The sequence below is a fragment of the Electrophorus electricus genome, chromosome 1, assembly GCF_013358815.1.
Source record: "Electrophorus electricus isolate fEleEle1 chromosome 1, fEleEle1.pri, whole genome shotgun sequence".
NCBI lineage: Eukaryota > Metazoa > Chordata > Actinopteri > Gymnotiformes > Gymnotidae > Electrophorus > Electrophorus electricus.
In genome coordinates, this window is record NC_049535.1 from 16959340 (window position 1) to 16979224 (window position 19885).

At 48.5% G+C, this 19885-nt stretch overlaps 1 protein-coding gene across 8 annotated transcripts in view; it reads left to right on the forward strand.

Moving 5' to 3' along the window:
• Positions 1 to 255: 255 nt before the first annotated feature.
• The window catches only part of rptor (regulatory associated protein of MTOR, complex 1), a 79683-nt gene continuing 60053 nt past the window's right edge, over positions 256 to 19885 (forward strand). For 5 of the 8 annotated variants that reach the window (XM_035525614.1, XM_035525623.1, XM_035525605.1 and 2 more), the window contains exons 1-4: positions 257 to 732; positions 1944 to 2118; positions 7680 to 7782; positions 8480 to 8562. In XM_035525614.1, the coding sequence (XP_035381507.1) occupies positions 1957 to 2118; positions 7680 to 7782; positions 8480 to 8562 (348 nt within the window). In that variant the 5' untranslated portion in view covers positions 257 to 732; positions 1944 to 1956. Of the gene's footprint in view, positions 733 to 1943; positions 2119 to 7679; positions 7783 to 8479; positions 8563 to 19885 lie in introns of all 8 variants that reach the window. The other 3 variants (XM_035525601.1, XM_035525603.1, XM_035525628.1) reach the window with 1 other exon arrangement.

A 19885-nucleotide genomic window follows, 5' to 3' on the forward strand; every position in this document is an offset into this window, starting at 1 on the left:
GAAACCCTTTAGAAACTTTGGACGTTATTTACTGCAGAGTTTATCTGCATTCTGGCGAAAATGAAATCATATTTACTTAAATAAATGTTTAAATATGTATAATTTAAATACTAGTGTCTTTACTCCGTGGATGTTCTGTATGCAGATAATACGGAAATAACGGGACATAAATTCACCCACGCCTTCTACAGGAGGCACGCGCGACCCGTCGTGACGTGTCAGTGACGTTGTCACCCACGCGCGCTCCCCCGAGCAGCGAGATGCATTCTGGGTCTGCAACAAGATGGCTGCGCCCTTGCCCGAGTACTGAGAGCGCGACGCTTCCCGACGGGAACGAAAGAGTAAAACCGAGCGGGTCGCGTGTTCACGGCGCCCGATCAGCATCGACGACGCCGCGAGGCGCGCGGAGAAGGAGCGCTTATTGCAGAGCCCCCGGGGCCGCGCGGCGACAGCGTCTGGCGTGGCTCGCGCGGGGTGTCCGCGCGACGATGGGCCTGTTTCGGAGCCCGTGCCCCTAACTCGGAGTGGCCGCGGGGAGAGCGAACGCCGATTCCCCTGCAAGCACGTGCCCGCCGAGCTCGGCTTCGACGGCTTTCACGTTCTGCAGAAACTGTGGACGCTGCCGTACAATTTGCTGACGGGGGTGATCTGCGCGACCGCTTCCGTCATCGTTCGGAGACGCACCGGTTCCCCAGCGGCCGCTCGCGCTCTGGAAGTCGCCGCCGCTCCAAGGTCTTTGCTCGCGCCGTCACACGCTGGAGCGCCCTGCTGTAGTGTCGACAAGCTGCGCGCGGCTGCAGACACGGCGTGCTCCTGCCGCGCGCGCCGAAGCGTTGTCTCAGCAGCGGATGCTTTTGTGCATGCACGTTTGCAAACGAGGCCCGTCGCGTGATTGCGCCAGCGTGTCCGCCGAGGCTGCTGTCCTCGGCGACTGCTTGGTGGTGCTCTTATAGACCTGTCACTGACCTCTGTGTCGGCAGGTGAGGCGCTTCTGTCTTCATGTGGTTCAGTGGTCGCGGATTATTTTCCCCGCGCAAGTTACAAATGGACCTGAACAGTTTTTCACTTTCCACTGCAGGTTTTTCTTGCCAGAGAAGTTAGTTGGTGCGTTTGTTTCGATAATTCTGTAACATTTCAGCAGTTCAGTACAGTAGCCAAGCAGTTTGTTGCGTTCCAGAGGTGACATTTGAAACTTCTAAATAAAAGATCACATATAAGATTATTTTATGGGTGAACTTTCTGATTTTTGGTGGATTTCAGTCTGGTTTCAGGAGTAAAGAGTTGTGATGTCTTCAACTGTAGCTTTTAAAAATGTCCACCATGGCACTGAATAACAGGGAGGAGATAATATGGTCTAGTGTATCCTTTGATTGTGCAATTCTGACACAAATCTTTTACAGATAAGTTTTGATAGTCAGTTTTGATTTTCCTCTTCTCCTCCCCCCCACACACATTCACTTTGGCTGTGCGAGTATTTAATGTTATTTTGTTACTCATCTCAACACTAGAACCATAAAATCAGATGTTGATAGTATTGTTTCTCAGATTGGCCCTCTGGTGTCTTTTATCATCTGTTAAAACGAGGCTTTTCACAGTGTACTATGAAGTTCTGACACACGTGCTGGCATTAGCTCCACCTCCCCTCGGCGTAGGTCTGAGTGGTCAGATTTCAATCTGCATTGCGTTTCATTGCCACTCCGTACGTACCAAAACGTTTTTGACTGCTCGTACGGAAGAGCAGCCAGTGACTTGAAGAGAAGTTAAATATTGTATCTTTGATAAAGAGGATTTTCTTAAAAATATTCTTAGAAAATATACATATGAAAGATAAGCCACTTCCATATGAAGTAGCCTTGACTGACTGAAGGGGGGAAAAAAAGTTCTGTGTCTCAAAAAGGTGTTGATAGACACACAGTGAGTGAGTGTGTGTGTGTCCGTTCCAGAAGCCTGAGGACTATGGATGCCGAGCTGCTTCACTCACCCGTGGTGGGGCTGACTGAGGAAGAGGAGGCCGACATGAGCGACTGGAACCTGCCGTTGGCCTTCATGAAAAAGCGTCACCTGGAGAAGATTGAGGGCTCCAGAGCGCTTGCACAGAGCTGGAGGATGAAGGACAGGGTGAGAGAGAGTGAGAGAGTGGCATGTTTTGCTAGGAGATGTAACAGCAAAGGACAAGGTGAGAGTGTGCGTATGGATGCATGCGAGCATTTTTCTGGGTCAGCTGCTCACGGTTAGCTTTGCCTAGCAGTGTGCGGATCTGGTGCTGGCTGGGAACGGTACTGCGCGGTTCAGCGCTTTCCCAGTTCTGTCACACCTGCCAATAGCAATCAGCAGAATCGAGGCCAACACAATGTAGCCCTGCATCTCTTGGGGCTAGGAGCGCCTCTCGCTGATAGCCCTGCTGTGACAATAACAAAAAGGTGGTTTTTATCTATAAATATATATAAAGGAAGAAAGCAGTTGAAAAATAAACAACCTAAATGCCATTCGTCCTGGGAAATGGTTTGACTGGAACTGGGGGAATCACTGGGTGGTTTCCAGTCTGGGTTACGAACGCTCTCCCTTCCCACACACACAAACCTCTAAAAGCGTCAAGCCTTTTGGTTCAGCGCATGCGTGTGGATGATGGATTTAAGGGCCGCTGTGTTATTAGGCTGTATGTCAGCTTATTCTAGTTCACAGTGCTGTCTTCGGTGTTTTAGAAGCCTTCAACACTGCTACATACGTCAGTTCCACTGAAGTCACCTCTGTTGGGAAGGTCGGTTTTGTCGATAAATTGTGCATCATGTGGAAGATGTTTATTGCTTGGCAGAAAAATCTTGTATTTTTAAACTTTCTTTAGGGTTTAAGGCATTTTAAACTGTTTAGGCTTCATCTGCATATTTATGATTCATCTGCATATTCAGGCATCTTTCATAGCTTAATAAAAATCTTTGTATAGTAAAGATCCAGCAGCTAACTAGAGACCCTGGCTCCCGTCCAGCCATGCCAGGGGTTGGTGGAGGTCTCTGTGGTGTGGTATGGTGTAGCAGCACATGTCAGCACATGTGCTTATAAGCGTGTTTGATGTCATGTCCCCATGCCCGTGTGCGTACAGGAGGGGCCAAGGGCCCGATACCTGGTAGGGGCCAGTCCACCAGTGGGTTTCTACATATTTACTCCACTGTGGAATTTTCTCCTGATGTGACTCCTTAAATCCATTTTGATAGAAGACAAAACGGTACAAGGTTGTCGCTGGTAGAATGGTGAAGCGCTGTACGGTACAAGCCTCCGATCGGGCACGCAAGGCTCTGCACTCGTTAAAAATGGATCCCTGCGGTCCAATAGCTTTAAGTGGAGTGCTGAGCACATGGGTTCACACTGGACCTGATGAATCTCTGTTGCTTGGCTGAAACTTGCTGAGTGGATCTTTTTTCTTTTTTTCTTTTAATGTATAAAATATTCATGCTTAAAGTGACTTTCTCTAAAAGGTACGACGGTAAAATCCTAATCTCAACAAGCGGTGTTTTCATCTTCAGCCTCTGGCATCGAGATGCGGCGAAGTACAGCCGAGCATTAAAGGGGAGTTTCATAAGTTTGTCCAGCCGACTCCAGATTTGGTGAAATTTAATTTCACAGTCTATCCCAAATCGTATTTTTTTCCCCTCTTCTTTTTTGGATTGAGTTGGTGTGCAGATGGTGACGGCGTCATGGAGGATGCTTTATTCATGTGTCTGTGAAGCGTTCCCCTTCTGTTTGATGGCAGAACATTAAAGAAGAGGTGTGAATATCTCTGGCTGGCGGCGAAACCTTCTTGAGTTGCGACGTCAGTCAAAGGTTAGATAAACACCTCTGGACTTGTGCCCCAACTGAATGAGCCATGTCATTGATTTTAAAAAATAAATAAATAGTGTCAGTTAACTGTTGTTTCTGACCACAGTAAATTGCAGAGTATTTTGATATACGTTGACTGGCTATTGATTGTTTTACTGACTCCCTCCCCAAAAACATCAACAATACAAAAATAAGACGATGCCAGCGTGCCTGTGATATATCGGTCCAGCCCTGTACAGTCCGGAGGGACAGATGAACCTGGAGGTCTATTGCCATTGCACTCCTGCTATTTGTGTGCCTCCTGGTGCCCTTTGTAAACCATGGTAAATGACAATGGGCGTCAAGGGAAATCAAGGCCATTACAGTGTTTTTCTACGTGGGCTTGTGTTCCTTCAATGGGCTGACTGGGTCAATATGGCAAGGACGCCGGTCACGGGGCGTTTGGAGTGGGACGCCATTAGCTGGCGTTGGCCGTAAGTTATGCTACAGTTAAAAATGCCAGGCGCTCTATGACCCTTGTGAAGACTGTTGGGCCATCTTAAGCCAGCATGGAATTTAGCTGACCATTAACGCGTAGGATCCACTCCCAATGGACTGTAGGCATTATTGCAGAAACAGTTGGACTAATTCTTTGGGTTTGTTTTGGCATTTGTGCAAATCCCGTTTGAGACCAGAGATTCCAGAGGTGTGGTTTTTGCAGTGTGGCCCGAAAGGCGCCGAGAACCATGACGAGCGTTTGATCACTGGCTGGCATCGTGCGACAGCAGGAGATTTACGGGGATTCCGACGCCGACGTTCTGAAACCACGCCGGGTGTTGCGGAGCTGGAGCCTGGCTTGTTACGCAGGGGGAAGAACACAACCTGCACGCTGGAAGTACTGCAAATCCTGCATAGCTCATGGAGGACTCCTAACTTACATAGTACCCTGCTTACCCATAAACCTTATGGAGTCTTATGATGATGATATTTTTAAGGTGTAAGTAGTACACCTTCAGGTGTGCTGTCCCACCTCGACTGCTAAGGCCTTCAGACTCCGTTATGCAACATGACTAAGTAGTTTCTACGTCGCTCATCATAAGTGTCATCAGAACTTCTCAGCGTTATGCCTGGAGGTGGGGGTGGGGGGTGGTGCTGGCAGTCCTCCACCTGAGTTCCACTGAGATAAAGGTGAGCGCGACGAAGAAGCCGGTGTCCCTGTCCCTCAGGTCCGGCCCTGGATTCGTCTGCCTGGTTTTCACAAAAGCACCCCTAATCCTAACCGTCACAGTATCTGCTGCCCAACGGCAAACTTCCCTGATCTGAAGGAACGGGAGTCTAATCTGGATTAAAGCCATGGTGGTCGCCAGGGCGCGACGAGCGCGTCTACGCGTAGGGGGTGTGTTCGTTAGTGACGAGTGCGTGGTGTGTGTCGGCGCGTAAGCGGTCGCATGTCTGAACGTTAGGCTGCGTGGCGGGTCGAGGGCGCTCTCCTCCAGTGAACCTCACGTCAGCTCTTGGGAGGGCCGGCCCACTGCGGCAAGGGTGCCCTCGTCTCCGTTGGAAACGGGCCCTTCCAGCTCGCTGCTTGTCCTTTCCCGGCCGGAATCAGCACTCTGCCTTTCCAACGCGCTCAGACTTCACCCGGAGCAGAAAACCAGTGTAAATGTTGTTGCTGAGAATCTTGGGCCTCATCTCTCCCTGAAAAGTACCGGTAGAATGAAACTACGCGGTCACCAATCGCAGTCGCTTATGCTCTCAAATGTACAGCGCCGGCTGTCAAGCACGTAACCGGTCTGAATTTAAACGACTACGCTCCCTTTTTCTGCGTCATGGGGATCCAAAGCGTCTTTTGTCTGCACATGGCTGGAGGTCTGGTTGCTTGTGGCGTGAATTTCCATGACGATGGCTCTTCACGGGCATTTCAGCCGGTGTGGTTGGCGTCTGGGCTTCCCTTGTCCACAGAGCTCCATGTCCTTAAGAACTAAACAGAGACATGAAGTGCTGACACAGCTTCCTTAGCTGGCCGTTTCTCTCTCTCTCTCTCTCTTTCGTTTCTCTGCTTCTCTCTTTTCTCTCACACACACTCCATTTTCTGCTGTTTCTTTATCTTTCTGCCTCTGTGTGTTTGTCTCTCTCTCTCTCTCTCTCTCTCTCTCTCTCTCTCTCTCTCTCTCTCTCTTGCAGTCAAGAGTATTGATAAGGGCTTAAGGGATTGGCAGATGTTCTAAAGGTCATGATGCCAGAGGTTAAAGTAAAACTCAGCAAGAGCTCATTCCGGCGTCTCCACTGGGGCGCTGGCCAGCTCGGTTTCGTCGTTGTACCTGCTCTGATGATCTGATGAGAGAAACAGCAATAATAACGCTTTTATTTCTCAAGAAACCTTCACTTATCCATCACGCGCCGCAACAGGGTTTGTCGTATAGGCGCCTAAAATGAAGTGTGAGTGGACATGTGCGTGTGCGACACCCACGTTTGGCCATAAAGATCAATGTCTCTGTAATTTAATGGCTTTAATTTATAACACGCAGAACAAACGCACTAATCACTGAACATTGATCCCAGCCAACCATTAGGAGAGAGAGAGAGAGAGAGAGAGAGAGAGATAGATTAAATGGGTATTAAGCCTTATGTTATGTTTAGTAAGGATTGAGCATTAACACACACATGCGCGTGTACACACATACACACACACACACACACTGTGTGTTTGGGTGCATGTGTGTGTATGTGTACGCCTGCATATATCTACGTGTGTGTTACGGATCAAGAGTGCTGTCCCATCCCTGGGTGCTCCATGACTGTTGCTTCATGTCAGTCCCTGCTAGCTCGTCCGGTTTCGGGTCTCAACACTTCCTCCTGTCTGAAGCAGAATCGTGGTGTCCCTGGAGAGCGGTGTCTCTGTGGAGTTGTGGTGCTTTGGAGCTCAGCATGGAAGTAATTAGCATTACGGCTGAACTCAAACATCGCAATACTCGTCACTGTCACAGTGTGGCGTGTCGGTTATCATAAGAGTCTTGCTATGACCACACAGCGACTATTGTATTTAACATTTCCGAAACAAGCTTTTAAAGAATTAAAGTTAATTAAAAAGCATAATGCAGTTCAGCGACCAGTGACTATGGAGATTTAATCCGACAGTTTGACAACAGCCTAAATCTCCCATTTCTTTTTGACTTGTGCAAGCAGTCCACGCTCTAGAAGACCTGACGACCCGTGACGTGCTCGGGAAAGGCTGATCACTGCGTAATTTAACTCGATATCGATGGCGTATCGCAGCCTGGAAGGGTAACAGCTAACAGCCAACCCTTCAGCTGTGGTGTGTTACAAGAATGTGTGGAAACGGCATGGGGGAGCGTTGGGCTGGCGGGACTTTAGCAGCGATTTCGCCGTTCCTCCTCGTCCATGGTTCCCGAGGTTTGCTAGCGGAGCACTTTTATCGCACTCGTCCATCTTCGCTGGCTGAAACCCGGTCCCCCGTGGGCTCGGTTATCGGCGGCCAGACGCCCGTCAGCGGCGCCACGACAACAGCGCCTGTCAGTCAAAGCGCGCTCCCCGGTGGGCTGGCCACGCTAGCCGCCATGCGCTCGTTCTTATCGCTGTGAAGGAGTGATTTCATCTGTCTGTCATCCGTCCCTTTCTCCTCACGCCTTATTTTTTTTGTGCGCGCGCGCGCCCACTTCTCTTCTTTTTAACGTCTGAGACTATCGAATCTTCTGTGTGCGCGTGTGCCTGCGTTTTGCACATTTCAGCGCACGTGTCACGTGTGTGCAGCTGCGTTTGTTTGTTTGTTTGATCCCGTCCCTCTGCCCTTTACTGAATTGATTCTCTCTTCCTCCTCCAATACACCCCCCCCCCCCCCCCCCCCCCCCCCCCCCCCCCCCCCGTAGATGAAGACGGTGAGTGTGGCTCTCGTACTGTGTCTCAACGTCGGCGTCGACCCTCCCGACGTGGTGAAGACCTCGCCCTGTGCCAGGCTGGAGTGCTGGATAGGTAACATTGACCCACCCCACTCACAGTTTGCTGTGATCCATTTGTTTATCATCCACATGACCCAGTCTTTGGAACCAGCGAGTCTGATAACCTGTCACACGTCAGCCTACAGATTTCAGGATGCAGTGCCCAATGAACAGTGCTGTATTTACTAACTGATCCCCATACGTTTTAGCAAATTATTTTTCTTTGTCTTCCATTGGACACCCGTTAGAGAGTGAACCCGTTCTGGTTGTGTGAGGGTTGCCTGTTCATCACTGTCGCGATAAGCCAGTCCAGTGTCCTCTCATCCTTCACCACATGCTTGCTTGCTTACAGTTCCCGTTGAGTAATAGGTGTCCCTATGTCCGCTCTGTCCCGTCTCGCTGCGTTGAGCCAATCGGAATGATCTTTGCCTTCATCCTTCATCTGAAGACTGTCTGGAACATGTTACGTTATACCTGCAAGCGCTTGTTATTAGTGGAATGTAATTTTGAGAGTAGACAGCTCCGCCTTTTGTTTATTTCGCAAACTGGCCGCACGGATGTTTGGTTTGTTCCTGATGCATAATTAATGCGCAAGGTAACGACCAGTTAATTATCGCTCTGCTTCTCACTTAGGTTGCGCAAACACAATTCATAACTGTGCTGAGGAATTGTTAATGGCGTTGCTGTTCCTCTGTGCTGTGGTGAAGTATATTGTGCTATTTTTCTTCCAGATCCTCTATCTATGAGTCCGCAGAAGGCCCTAGAGACGATAGGGGCCAACCTGCAGAAACAGTACGAGAACTGGCAACCCAGGGTGAGTGTTACTGTGCAGACTTTCTGATCCAGGACTAAGTGACCTATCCCACATCTGAGGTGGTTAACCCAGCATCTGAAGGCCCGGCCCAGGGCAGAGGGGTGGGAAGGGGTGAATGATCTAATCCAGGACTATGGGTGCTAATTTAGGGGTGTTTAACTGCGTTATTGGTCTGGCACTTTTTCCAAAAGTCCCGTGACTTGTGCTGCACATGTTCGGTCTCCTTTGTTTTTCCCCCTCATGGGAATGTTTAGGGGAAAGGCGTGAGGGAGGAACAAATTATTAATCTGTAAAATGAGCACATGCGAGACGTGAAGAGCATGGTGGAGTGGATGTGTTACTGCTGGATGGTGGATGTGTTGTTGCTGGATGTTTAGATAACTGTGCTACATAAGTGTCGTACTTTTTGGTCCAGACTCCGTTCTGCCGGAGCTCTGGCAGGCAGTTCATGAGAAGAGGTAATAATCACTAGTCTAGAGAGCCAGCCTGGCATTTATTAAACATCAAAATTTTACGCCATACATAAAGCATGCAAGCTCTATTGATGTTAAAGCGCCTGCGAGTGTGTGTGTGTATGTTCCGAATGATTTGGGAAGATTTATGTATGTGAAGGGTTGCAACAGGCAGGTTCACACGGCTTCATGTTGAATAATAAAACACTCGTCCAAGTTTTCCCACGTGTGCTGCGCGTGTCCGGCCGCGCCGGGTCCAGGCTTGGCGTGCGTTGGGCAGCGGCGTCGGGTGTGTGTGCTTCAAGTAGAGTGCTGCAGGGATCCAACTGCAGGGATCTGCGTTGGAAGCCGTGTTTGTTAGGTGCAACGTGCCACACCGTGCTGTCAGGGCTGGATGATAGAAATAACATATCACGATACCAGAAGACACTTTGGAGATACACAGTTTTTGTTTTTTTTTAAAAAGGTATTAAAAAGTGATGTGAAAATTACGATTTTTTCCACCAATGTTTACAACAAAAATCTCACTAAGGAACAGTAGGAAAGATTAATTGTTTAAAAAAAAAGGTCATTACATAATGGTGTGACGACGCATGTTATCTTCAGAGTTTCTGAATCTTTCATGGACATCATGGTTGGTCAGTTTTCTAGACAGAGGAGAAAAACACTTCTTTCTCCATATTTAAAGGATGTGGTGAATTAATGCCAACGTGATTCTTATTAGCATTGCCTCCAAATGTGAAACACAGGCTTAGTCTTCGTAGCTTAGCAAGAAAGCCCCTGTAGAGGGCCGCAGTCCCTGTGTTGAAAGGGGTTTCGACTTCAAATCCTGACATCCGACCAAGGGTACCGGTGGGCTCAGAATTCCAGCGGCCCTGATGTTCCCGCTCCGATCTGGGCCGGTGGAATGCCGCTGCCTAACGGAGGTGCCATCTGTCCCGGCTGCCTCGCGGGGCTCGTGGCGGGGGCGGACCCTCCTGCGGTGAGCAGATGGGAGCGATTTGCCCCCTCCCCCTCGGATCTGTTTAATCGCCATCGTCTGCGTGTCAGGGAGGGGGTGCCAACGGCAAGGCTAGCTCTGTGGGGCAGCGGAGGGATGCCAGCCTGGGTGGGTGCCCTCGCCAGGGCAGGCTTGGTGCCCGCAGGGCCCTGCGTGGCATCTCCAGTGCCAGAGAGTTCTGTTAAACTCTGCGAGATCATTGAATAGATCTGATAAAAGTAAAGATCAGGGGTTGTTCCTCTCTAACTTTGCCTGAGCCCCCAGTAGACGGTGTACCGCAAAAGTCCATAGCGCCCCCTGCAGAGCCGACGCCCTGTTTCTTTATTTTAGGGAAGTGTGACATGTAGAATGAGACGTGGCATCTTTGTGCGTTGGGAGGGTCGGGAACTACAGTGAGACTCTTCCCACGTCGTACGTGTGACCCATAGCGCAAACCGTAATTGATTCCTAGTGAGTTTGTTTGTTTGTTTTTTTTTTCTTTTTCCTGAGTGGTGCTTATTTGTCCTTTGGCTGATTCGAAGCCTCTGTCTGATGTGCAGAATCGCGGCGCCAAACGGGACGTTGCTGTTCACTCTCTCCCCACCTTCAGAAAGAACCGCATGCCTCTGCCTGTCCGCCTCACCCCCCAGGGGCGTTGCTCTAAGGTCCGGCCTGTCCGTAGGCTCTCTGGTTGGCTGATGCCAAGAGTGCAGACTCCTCCCCCCACCCCCCAGTCTACCGCCCCCTCATGCGCTCCTCTTCAATATTTGATACCCCTCTCTCTCTCATCCACCCCACCCACCCCAATGTTTCGCAACCCATCCCTTGCTTTTTACTCACCCTGTGAGAGAGAGAGACGGAGGGGAAGTTCCGCCCCGTTGTAACGCGCGAGCGCTTTGCCTGTACGTGCAGAATTTAAAGGAGAAGAAGAAGAAAGCGGCGCGACGTCTGCCTCTGAGCGCCATTAGCAGAGCCGCCACGCTCGCTTTGAAACGGTCCTTTCTTAAAGACACGCGGACTGGGTGCGTTGCTGTCGTGCGGTTTTTCTGACCTCTTGATTTTCTCTCTGGTTTTTTGTTTTGTTTTGTTTTTTTCTCTCCGACCGGCGGGGCTGGTCGAACCGACGTCCAGCAGCGGGGTCGTGGGTTCGAGTCCCATGGACCACACGTACAGTCACACTGATGAATGTGTCAGTCGCTCTGAGATAAAAGCCTCTTCCACATGCTGTGAATATCAGCGAAATTGTGAAAATTGCAAGAAGATGCTAAACTCATCTGTACACATCTAAAAGTTCTCCCTCCCTCTCCTGTGATTCTAATCGGTGATGTTGATTCTCTGAACACCAAACTGCTGTAGAGAATCGCTGTGCGTTGCTACGCCCGACTCTCCTCAGCCATCTCCACCCACAGACGGACACGCACATTCCTCACAAAAAGCTCCATCGCGTTCTGCCCCAACCAGCTTGTAGTGGTGCATCAGTTAATAGATCCTACCGGACTGCTGAACACACCCACACACACACACACACACACACACACACACACACACACACACACAGACAGAAAGAACAGGTGCAGGGTGGTGGACCTTTCTGAAGGACACAAGCCTTCAGAAGCCCCTGTGGCAGAGGCTGGTTTCTCTCTCTACCCCCACTACTCCAGCTGTGTTGTAGCTGTCAAAATCGCGTCTGAATTATTCATTAGTTTCTCCCGCTGTTATGTTTCTACCGATTTAAAACTTTAAAGCTTCGCCTCATCGCTACAAACCATTTAAATAATGTAGGGAGAGAGAGAGAGCGAGAGATCTGTACTGTGTAACGACCCCACATCAGACTCTTACATCTGCGTAACCAAATGTATTATCCAGATAAACCCGTTTACACAAGGCTTCGCAAATCTCTTTCCTTGAGTTACTCCTCTTTGCAGAAACTCGGTTTCCTGCAGACGGAAGGGCCGCGAGGCCGATGCATGCGGGCGCTGCTGATGGCCAGGAGGCGAGAGAAACCAAAGGCCGGCAGCTTCCTCTGTCCACTGCCGCAAAAGTCTGAATTTGGGGGTAGAGGTGGATGGGTGCAGCGGGCGGGGGGAGCAGAGGTGATCATCTTTTAATGCCGAATTTACATTTTATTTTAAAAACAAGAAAATTATACTAAAATAAATCAAAAACTGGGTTGCTAAAATTCCCCCTCCCCCGATGGGTCGGTTCACTTTGCTCTTTAGTTGTTTAGAAGGTGTTTGGATAATTGATAAGGCTGTCAGAGCCTCCGGAAAGGTCACGCCCACCCCCCGTCCCCCGTGAGGAGTAACTCATTGATTTGGAACAGTTTCCATGAATCACTGATTATCACTTAGTTTGGAATCACTTTGTGTTCCAAACATTTCCCAGAATGCGTATCAATTTCTAAGTGCTGCATATAGTTGCCATATTTAGTATTATTATTTACAATTTCACACTCCTTTGTTCAGTATTTTCAAATGTCTCATATAAAACTTTTTGCATTTAGTGATTTATTATTTATTACATTTGTTCTTTTATTTTGATAGTTTAACCAAAGAAATGCAGACAGTGATGATGATGAATTGATGAAGATCCATTAGTGTGTTGGGGTGTGGGCAGGTGGGGTTGTGAGTGCAGGGTGGTGTTCCAGGAGACCGCCTGCTGTCTAGCTGAGCTGGAACGCGTGCCGTTGTATGGAGGTCCGTACGTGTTTGTGGGGGGTGTTGGCCCAGTTCTGTCAGCGTTGGGCTGTTGCTTTTTGACGAGTCTCACACCAGGGTTTACTGGCCGTGGTTCTCACACTGCTCTGCATTGCAAACATGTAGATTTGCTTCTCAGTGATTATGCTCCCAGACCATGTTCTCTCTCTCTGTGTGTGTGTGTTATAGGAGGTGCCACTAACGCTCATCCTAACCCTTGCCATGTGTGAGATAGGAGGTGCCAATAAGCCTTGCTGTGTGTGTGTCTGTCTCACTCTTAACTAGCTTTGCCCTTTTCCATCTTTCATGTCCTAAACTGCGACTGCTTGTGCGCTACACTGTTGTCGGGCCAACGGCTGGATAACAACCAGAAACCCTCTGAAATGCTTGAACTGACACAACCAGCCAATTAAAGCCCTGCTCTGGTTTTTCAGTTCTAAAACATTGTATGTTAATTGGTTCCAATTTTGGACCATATGCTCCTCTGTATTGTAAGTTATTTTTAAATATGTCACTTTTGTATGTGTATATCCCAGTCTCTCTAGTCCTGTCTGCGTTTGTCAGGGTGTGCTGATTGTCCTTGCATGGTGAAGAGAAGACAAGTCCCTTCATCTGGGACACATGGACCTGGCATGTCAGTGGTTTGACATGTTTATGCGCACTTTATGAATGACACTGAACAGAATTAATAGGAAAATTCCGATACTTTCTGTCTCAAACAAACTCCTACACGCGCGTACACACACTGTTTCCAAGTCACCTCAGACTTCCAAGACACCCCAAAACATCGACATTACATAGCACTCATACCCGGTGTAGCAGAGAGCCCCAAACCCCCCAAATCTCAAGATGCATAAAACCTTTAGTAGTGCAAACCACACCATACACACAGCAGCTCACTGGGCAGTGCAGTATCTGTATTAGATCAGCTTGCAGCCATTAATACCAGACGCACAGAGGGAAGCCAGCCATGCTGTGTCCATGCTTGTCCGCCTGCTACAGATGCATCGCCTGTCGTTTGGTTGATCTGTTAATCGCAGTATCGTTTCTGCGGTTCCGTCATCGCACGGCGCCACAGTAGCCAAATGACTCAAACTCTATTGGTCAGATCAGGGCGATCACAGGACTTTGTCAGCAAGCCTGCGGTTCGTGACCGCGGACATAGTCAAGCAATGCCCCACTGCACTCCACGGCACCCATGAGCAGGCACACACGGCTTTTTGCTTTTCTTGCTTGCTTGTTTGCGCGTGGTGTCGTTAGTCCTTGTGCGGGAGACAGAAGTTAAATTCTGTTCTATTCTTGTTTGTTGCTAACAGCAAATGGCTGCAGTGGATTACATCACTTCCTGAGTTACCCACACATCCTTAACCATTCATTCTCACTTCAGTTCTTCATTAGTTCATGATCACGGGACGCGCAGCACAGATGGACAAGTCCGTCAAACCCGCAGGCATCCTGGGATTGGTGCGTTCCTCTTAGACCCGCCCTAGTAGTTCTTTTTGATTTGTTTTTGACCAGATACTTTTAACTGTACAGCCATCCAGTTAAAGGACGGACTGGTCTCTGTTCTGCCAGTGAGGCTGTTGGAGGCCGTTCTCTGAGTTGTATGGTCCTCCGGTGCCGTTCTCTGAACGGTCACTACGGCCCATTTTGCCTGGATCTCAAATACGCTGATTTGTTTGTGTAGTCTGGCTGTGAGCATCCCTGAGTTGGATCACTGGCTTCTCTTTCGATCAACGGGCCTCCTGCCAGCGTTGTTGTGGAATTGTTTAAGCTCCCAGCAGCCCGCGGGGACAACACGACAGCCGATCAGCCACGATCCGACCGAGCCTCTTCGCTCTGGCTGCCGTCCCATCGCACCTTCTCCCCTCTCTCTGAAGGGGGGCACGTGAGCCACATCGTTCCGGCCGGCACGGCGGGGCCTCCCACGTCCAGGCCATGCCGTTCCCAACGCCCACAGGCAGCGAAAATCATCGAAGGCAATTGGATTCGCCGGAAGTGCAGGGGCTGATGGGTTTGAGAACACTGAAGCAGAAGGTGCCAGAACATTCTGTCCTTCACAGGAAGGACGCGGCCGACATCCCTGCGCGGCCGACGCTAGACCCTCTTCTCTGTCTCACCTCCAGTGTCTCGGTGAGCAGTAAAATTGATACAACGCTGCAGTACCTTTACGACAGAGGGGTGGTATTTTAAAAAAGACAGTTCCCCACCCTACCTTTTCGTAACGCTGTGGTCTGACCTTATAGAGTGAGCAGGAGAATTTAATTAGACTGGAGTGCTGATTTGGTTAAATACTCTGCAAGAATCTATTATAGAGAGAGAGAGAGAGAGAGAAAGAAAAGAACAGAGAAAGACAGAGAAGGAGTGAGAGAGAGAGCGTGAGCGAGAGGGCTCATAACACTTTTAATGGACGAGTTCTTTAGGAAGTGTGCATCTCCCATGTGAGGTGCCTTCTTGAACTCCCTCCAGGCGCCGGAGAGGACAGATTGGGAACAGGTCGGAGATCTTCACGAGGGCCGCGCTTCACAAGCATAACAATTAAAGGCGTGGGACAACCTGGGGATTAAGTTCAAAGGAAGGAATTACCATGGTGAGAGCCAGCGCTCCCACCTCTAATACACGGGAACGCTCTCCAATCCCATCGCTGTGTTCCACTGCCGTGCTGTGTTCTAAAAAATAAATGCTGGGTAATTAAAACAAACACATTGCCCATAAACCTCAGAAACAGCAACCAGCCGTGTAGCGTTTCTGCACATTAGAAAGGCGTCCAAACACACTCACACTCTCTCTCTCTCACACACACACACACACACACACACACACACACACACACACAAATAAATCTAAATGGCACGTGGAAACCGTTATTGAGTTTTCCTGTTTGTCACTCTTCCAGTAACTGCTCATATGCGTACACACACACACACACCCAGCACTGTGGGCAATGGTGGAGAGAGAACAGAGGATGTCATTTAGCAAAAGTGTTGACAGAGCAGAATCTCCTGGATAATTGAGGTTTATATGGACAATGGAGAGAAAGTCCAAAATCTCTCTCTCTCTCTCTCATTCTTTTTCTTATTGTTTTGTCCTTCTCTTTGCCATTCCTTTTTTCTCATCTCTCTCTCTCTGTCCCCACTCACCCACCCCCAGGCGGTCTCTTTTTCATTCAAGTTTGGGTCCTCTACCAGAGGTCTGGGAGCCTGGGACTCCTGCGTAGCAGGACTGCACTCTTTTGGATCAAGATCTCGGATGTTATTCCCGGGGTCTGTTGAGTCATTCTCCCAGTTTGGAGGTCACAGCCCCATAGTGCTCCGATTACAACTGCAACCACAGTTGCCTTCACTACATCTTTTCTAGCTCTCCCCTCTTCCCTTGGTATTTCTCGAGCTTCTCGTGTTCCATGTTCCTGATGTTTCTGTCACTCAGGATCACCACATCCATCACTCCGGCCCTCTTCTACTGTTTGTCCACCACTACTATGTCCAGTTAGTTAGCCATTACCATCTTGTCTGTCTGTATCTGGAAATCCCACAGGATCTTGGCACGGTCATTCTCCAACACCTTTAGTGGTGCATTCCACTTAGACCTTAAAAGGGGACGAGCACTAGTGAGCGTCGGAGCCACTATCCAGGATGAACCGAGATCCAGGAGAACACCAGGATGATGGTCCTAAGTGATAATGTGCTTAGTGAGAACCTCAGACAGCAGAAACCTGAGAAGGATGGAAATAAGGCAGAGGAACCATCATGGGAGGACAAACCCCTGCACGGTACGTCCCACCGGTTGATATGGAGAAATCTTACCAATGGCTGGAAAAGGCTGGACTGAATAACAGCACAGAGACGCTAATCATGGCAGCACAGGAACAAGCTCTGAATACAAAATCAATAGAAGCTGGGATATATAAGTAATTCAGCACAGCCCACACACAAATGCACACAAAGAGAGAGGCTTTCTCCTGTGGACCCCATTACCGCTGGGGAAATATTTGCTGCGTCAAGCCCGTCTTGGCCATGGCAAGTCTGACTGTGTATGAAAAGAGGAAGGCGCTGCAGGGAAACGCTCTTCAAAATCTCAGAGTAGATAAAGGCGTTAGTGTGTTCCTGTGAACAGCGACAGTCGTTTCTGCTTTTGTGTTGCATGTTGCCCAGAGTCTGTCGTTGTGCGGCGCACTACAGCTGTGGTAAGTGACAGATGATGATGTCCTGCTACAGGCAGGGAAGGGCGTGTTTCCCACGCTCTGGCAGGTGTTGACTGACAGCAGGATGCAGTGTGAGGCATGATGTCATAATGGAGCTGATGCACGCTGGCCGTGCGTGGTGAACATGCGGGCACGATGGCAGTGTGTTCCCTGTGCCCCAGGTGTTACCGCACCTGTTCTCACGGCTACAGTTGATCATAGAAACACAAAGAAAGAGACAGATGTAGAGATCATGTTTATACATTATACAGAAGTTAGCAGAGACCATTCAACACACACCCACACACACCCCTATGTCTCTCTGGCTGAGAGTATTTATCTCCTACACTCGTTTCATTATTGAAGTGTTCACAGGTTCTGAGTGCAGACTGATGGCCTGTAGCTCAAGGCCAAGTGAAGCTACTGTAGGGGGCATGTGTGTGCGCAGACTTCATTAAAAAATGACACATGATGCAACGCGTGTAAGAACAATTGTATATCTGTGTGTGTGTGAGAGAGAGAGAGAGAGAGATATTGTCACGTTGGGCACCAGCCACTATGTGTTACTGTTACACACCAAGCTGCACATATAAACTTCTTAATGAGGGTGTGTGCGCACACACACACTATTTTAAACCTACTGTAACTGACAGAACGGCAGAGTCCTGTATTAGGACACACATTTCCACATGTTTGTAACTTGTGTGTTAACAAACTGTGGACAGGACTTCACCTAAACAAAGCACTGAGCTACTACAGCTGTACACGCATTTATAACCAGCTTTCGCCTCACGCAAGGACAAACAACCACCTCCCCAACACACACACACACACAATGAATGGAGGGTTAGGGTCAGCTGTTTTTGTGCTGTTTTATTGGTTTGGGTTCAGATGTGACTGTCATTTCTCATAGAGTGTTATTTTATCTCATTAGCAAAGATCAACACACACTACAAGATGGGGTGTGTGTGTGTGTGAATTAATTACAGTAGCTGGATTATTATTTTGTTACCCTTACAGTAATAATCATATTTTAAGGTAAATGTACTCTGCTCATGCTTGTACTCTAGCTGTGTTGTCACCTTTGTGTGATGTGAGTAGAGGTCACGGCGTGGAGATATTTTTGAAAAGAGAATTCATTTCCCTGGTGTCATTTTTCAGATCAGTATAGTGCTTTTTGCTGTAAATAACACTGCACACACACAATTTCTCCCATGCCAGCAACATTAGACATGTCAGTAATTAATATACCGTATTAAGGTGCAATAGAGAGCAGGTCTTAGTGTGGTGTTGGCATTTCCCACAGATTGGAGCACTATGAGCATATATTGCTTAATTAATCAGATTTAGTTAAAGTGCTTAGATTTAGTCTGAATAAAATGGGAGAATATTGTTTAGGTGCAGCTTGCTGTAATTATGGGATCGGATTAGTGAAGCTTTTGCCATCAGAAACAATCTTGTTGGTTGCAGATCAGCCGTTGTTTCCCAAGTCTCTCCCTCGCGCAGCTGTGAACGCGTCGTGAGCGCAGCATCACGTTCCAAATCACAACCAGCATTTTATTTCCAGAAATGCCATCTTTCCCGTCCCACAGAAACCAGTGGGATTCTCTCGAGATTCCGTTCCAGATGGCGTTCACCGACTACCCCTCGCAAATTCACCGTGTCAATGGCAGATAATTAGACATGGCGTATGTTTGTGTCTGTGTGTGCGCGTGCGTGCGTGTGTGTGTGCGTAATGTAGTACATTTCCTATCTAGGTGGATGAGTAGAGAAGGAAGGCCTGGGTTTAAGGCTGTGTGTGTGTGTGTGTGTGTGCGTGTGCGTAATGTAGTACATTTCCTATCTAGGTGGATGAGTAGAGAAGGAAGGCCTGGGTTTAAGGCTGTGTGTGTGTGTGTGTGTGTGTGTGTGTGTGTGTGTGTGTGTGTGTGTGTGTGTGTGTGTGTGTGTGTGTGTGTGCGTGTGTGTAAATGAATTCAGACACTGTTAACAAGATGTTCATAGTGACACAGTGCCCTTCATCAGATCATCTTGCACAGTACAGCTGACCAGCCATCCTGATGTAGTACAACACACCCTGTGTGTGTGTAATGCTGATGTAGTACAACACACCCACTGTGTGTGTGTGTGTGTGTGAGATCCTGATATAGTACTACACACCCATTACAAACCCTCCACGTGTTTGTGGGTGTTAGCACTGACACAATTCTCCAGAAATGATGTGATTTTCACAGGTTTAAACCTTCAAATATCTATTTTTTGTGCATTATGTCCATAAGAAGCAAACCAATATGAGATACACACTTGCATAGTCAGATTTATTTAAACATAATCACATCTTTTTAAAAGCTCTACAATGAACTTTTCCTTGACATGAAACAGAAAGTACTCATTCACGCGTTTTTGTGCTGCAGTGTGTCTGTCTCGGACTGCACAGTAGCCTGCCCTTTTGTGACGCTTCTGTTGAAGCCACACAAGTCCGAGAAAATAAGACAACAAATGTTGTACTCCGAGGGGTCATTTACCATGAAGTGTTATTAAAAAGAGAAAAGTAGGCTGCATGTTTCCTAGACACTAGAACACCCAGTGCTCTGGCATAAATAAGTGCTCGCGGCCATCGGGTCATGCTCACTTGGATGCGTGTTTCCAAGACGTCCCTCAGGTTGCTCCTGCTGGATTGTAGCTTACAGACAACTTTCACTCTCTCTGCGGCCAACGCCGGGGAACCCTGTCGTCGGTTATGTTGAGTGCAGCAGCCGAGACCCACGCGAGAACTCGGCAGGCAGACAGCCATGGTAGTGGTGCTTTCCCCTCACCAAATATTAAATATTACAATGTCTGTTGTTGTTGTTTTTGTTTACAATTTGATTATATAATGTAATTTAGAATATTTGTTTACAGCAGGTGCGTGTGTGTGTGAGAGAGTCCTTATCATGGTGAGTATGGTTAAGAAACTATCAATCTCTCTTCTGCTGAAAACTCGAGTTTCACACTGTCTTGTTCCTTCTCCAGCTAT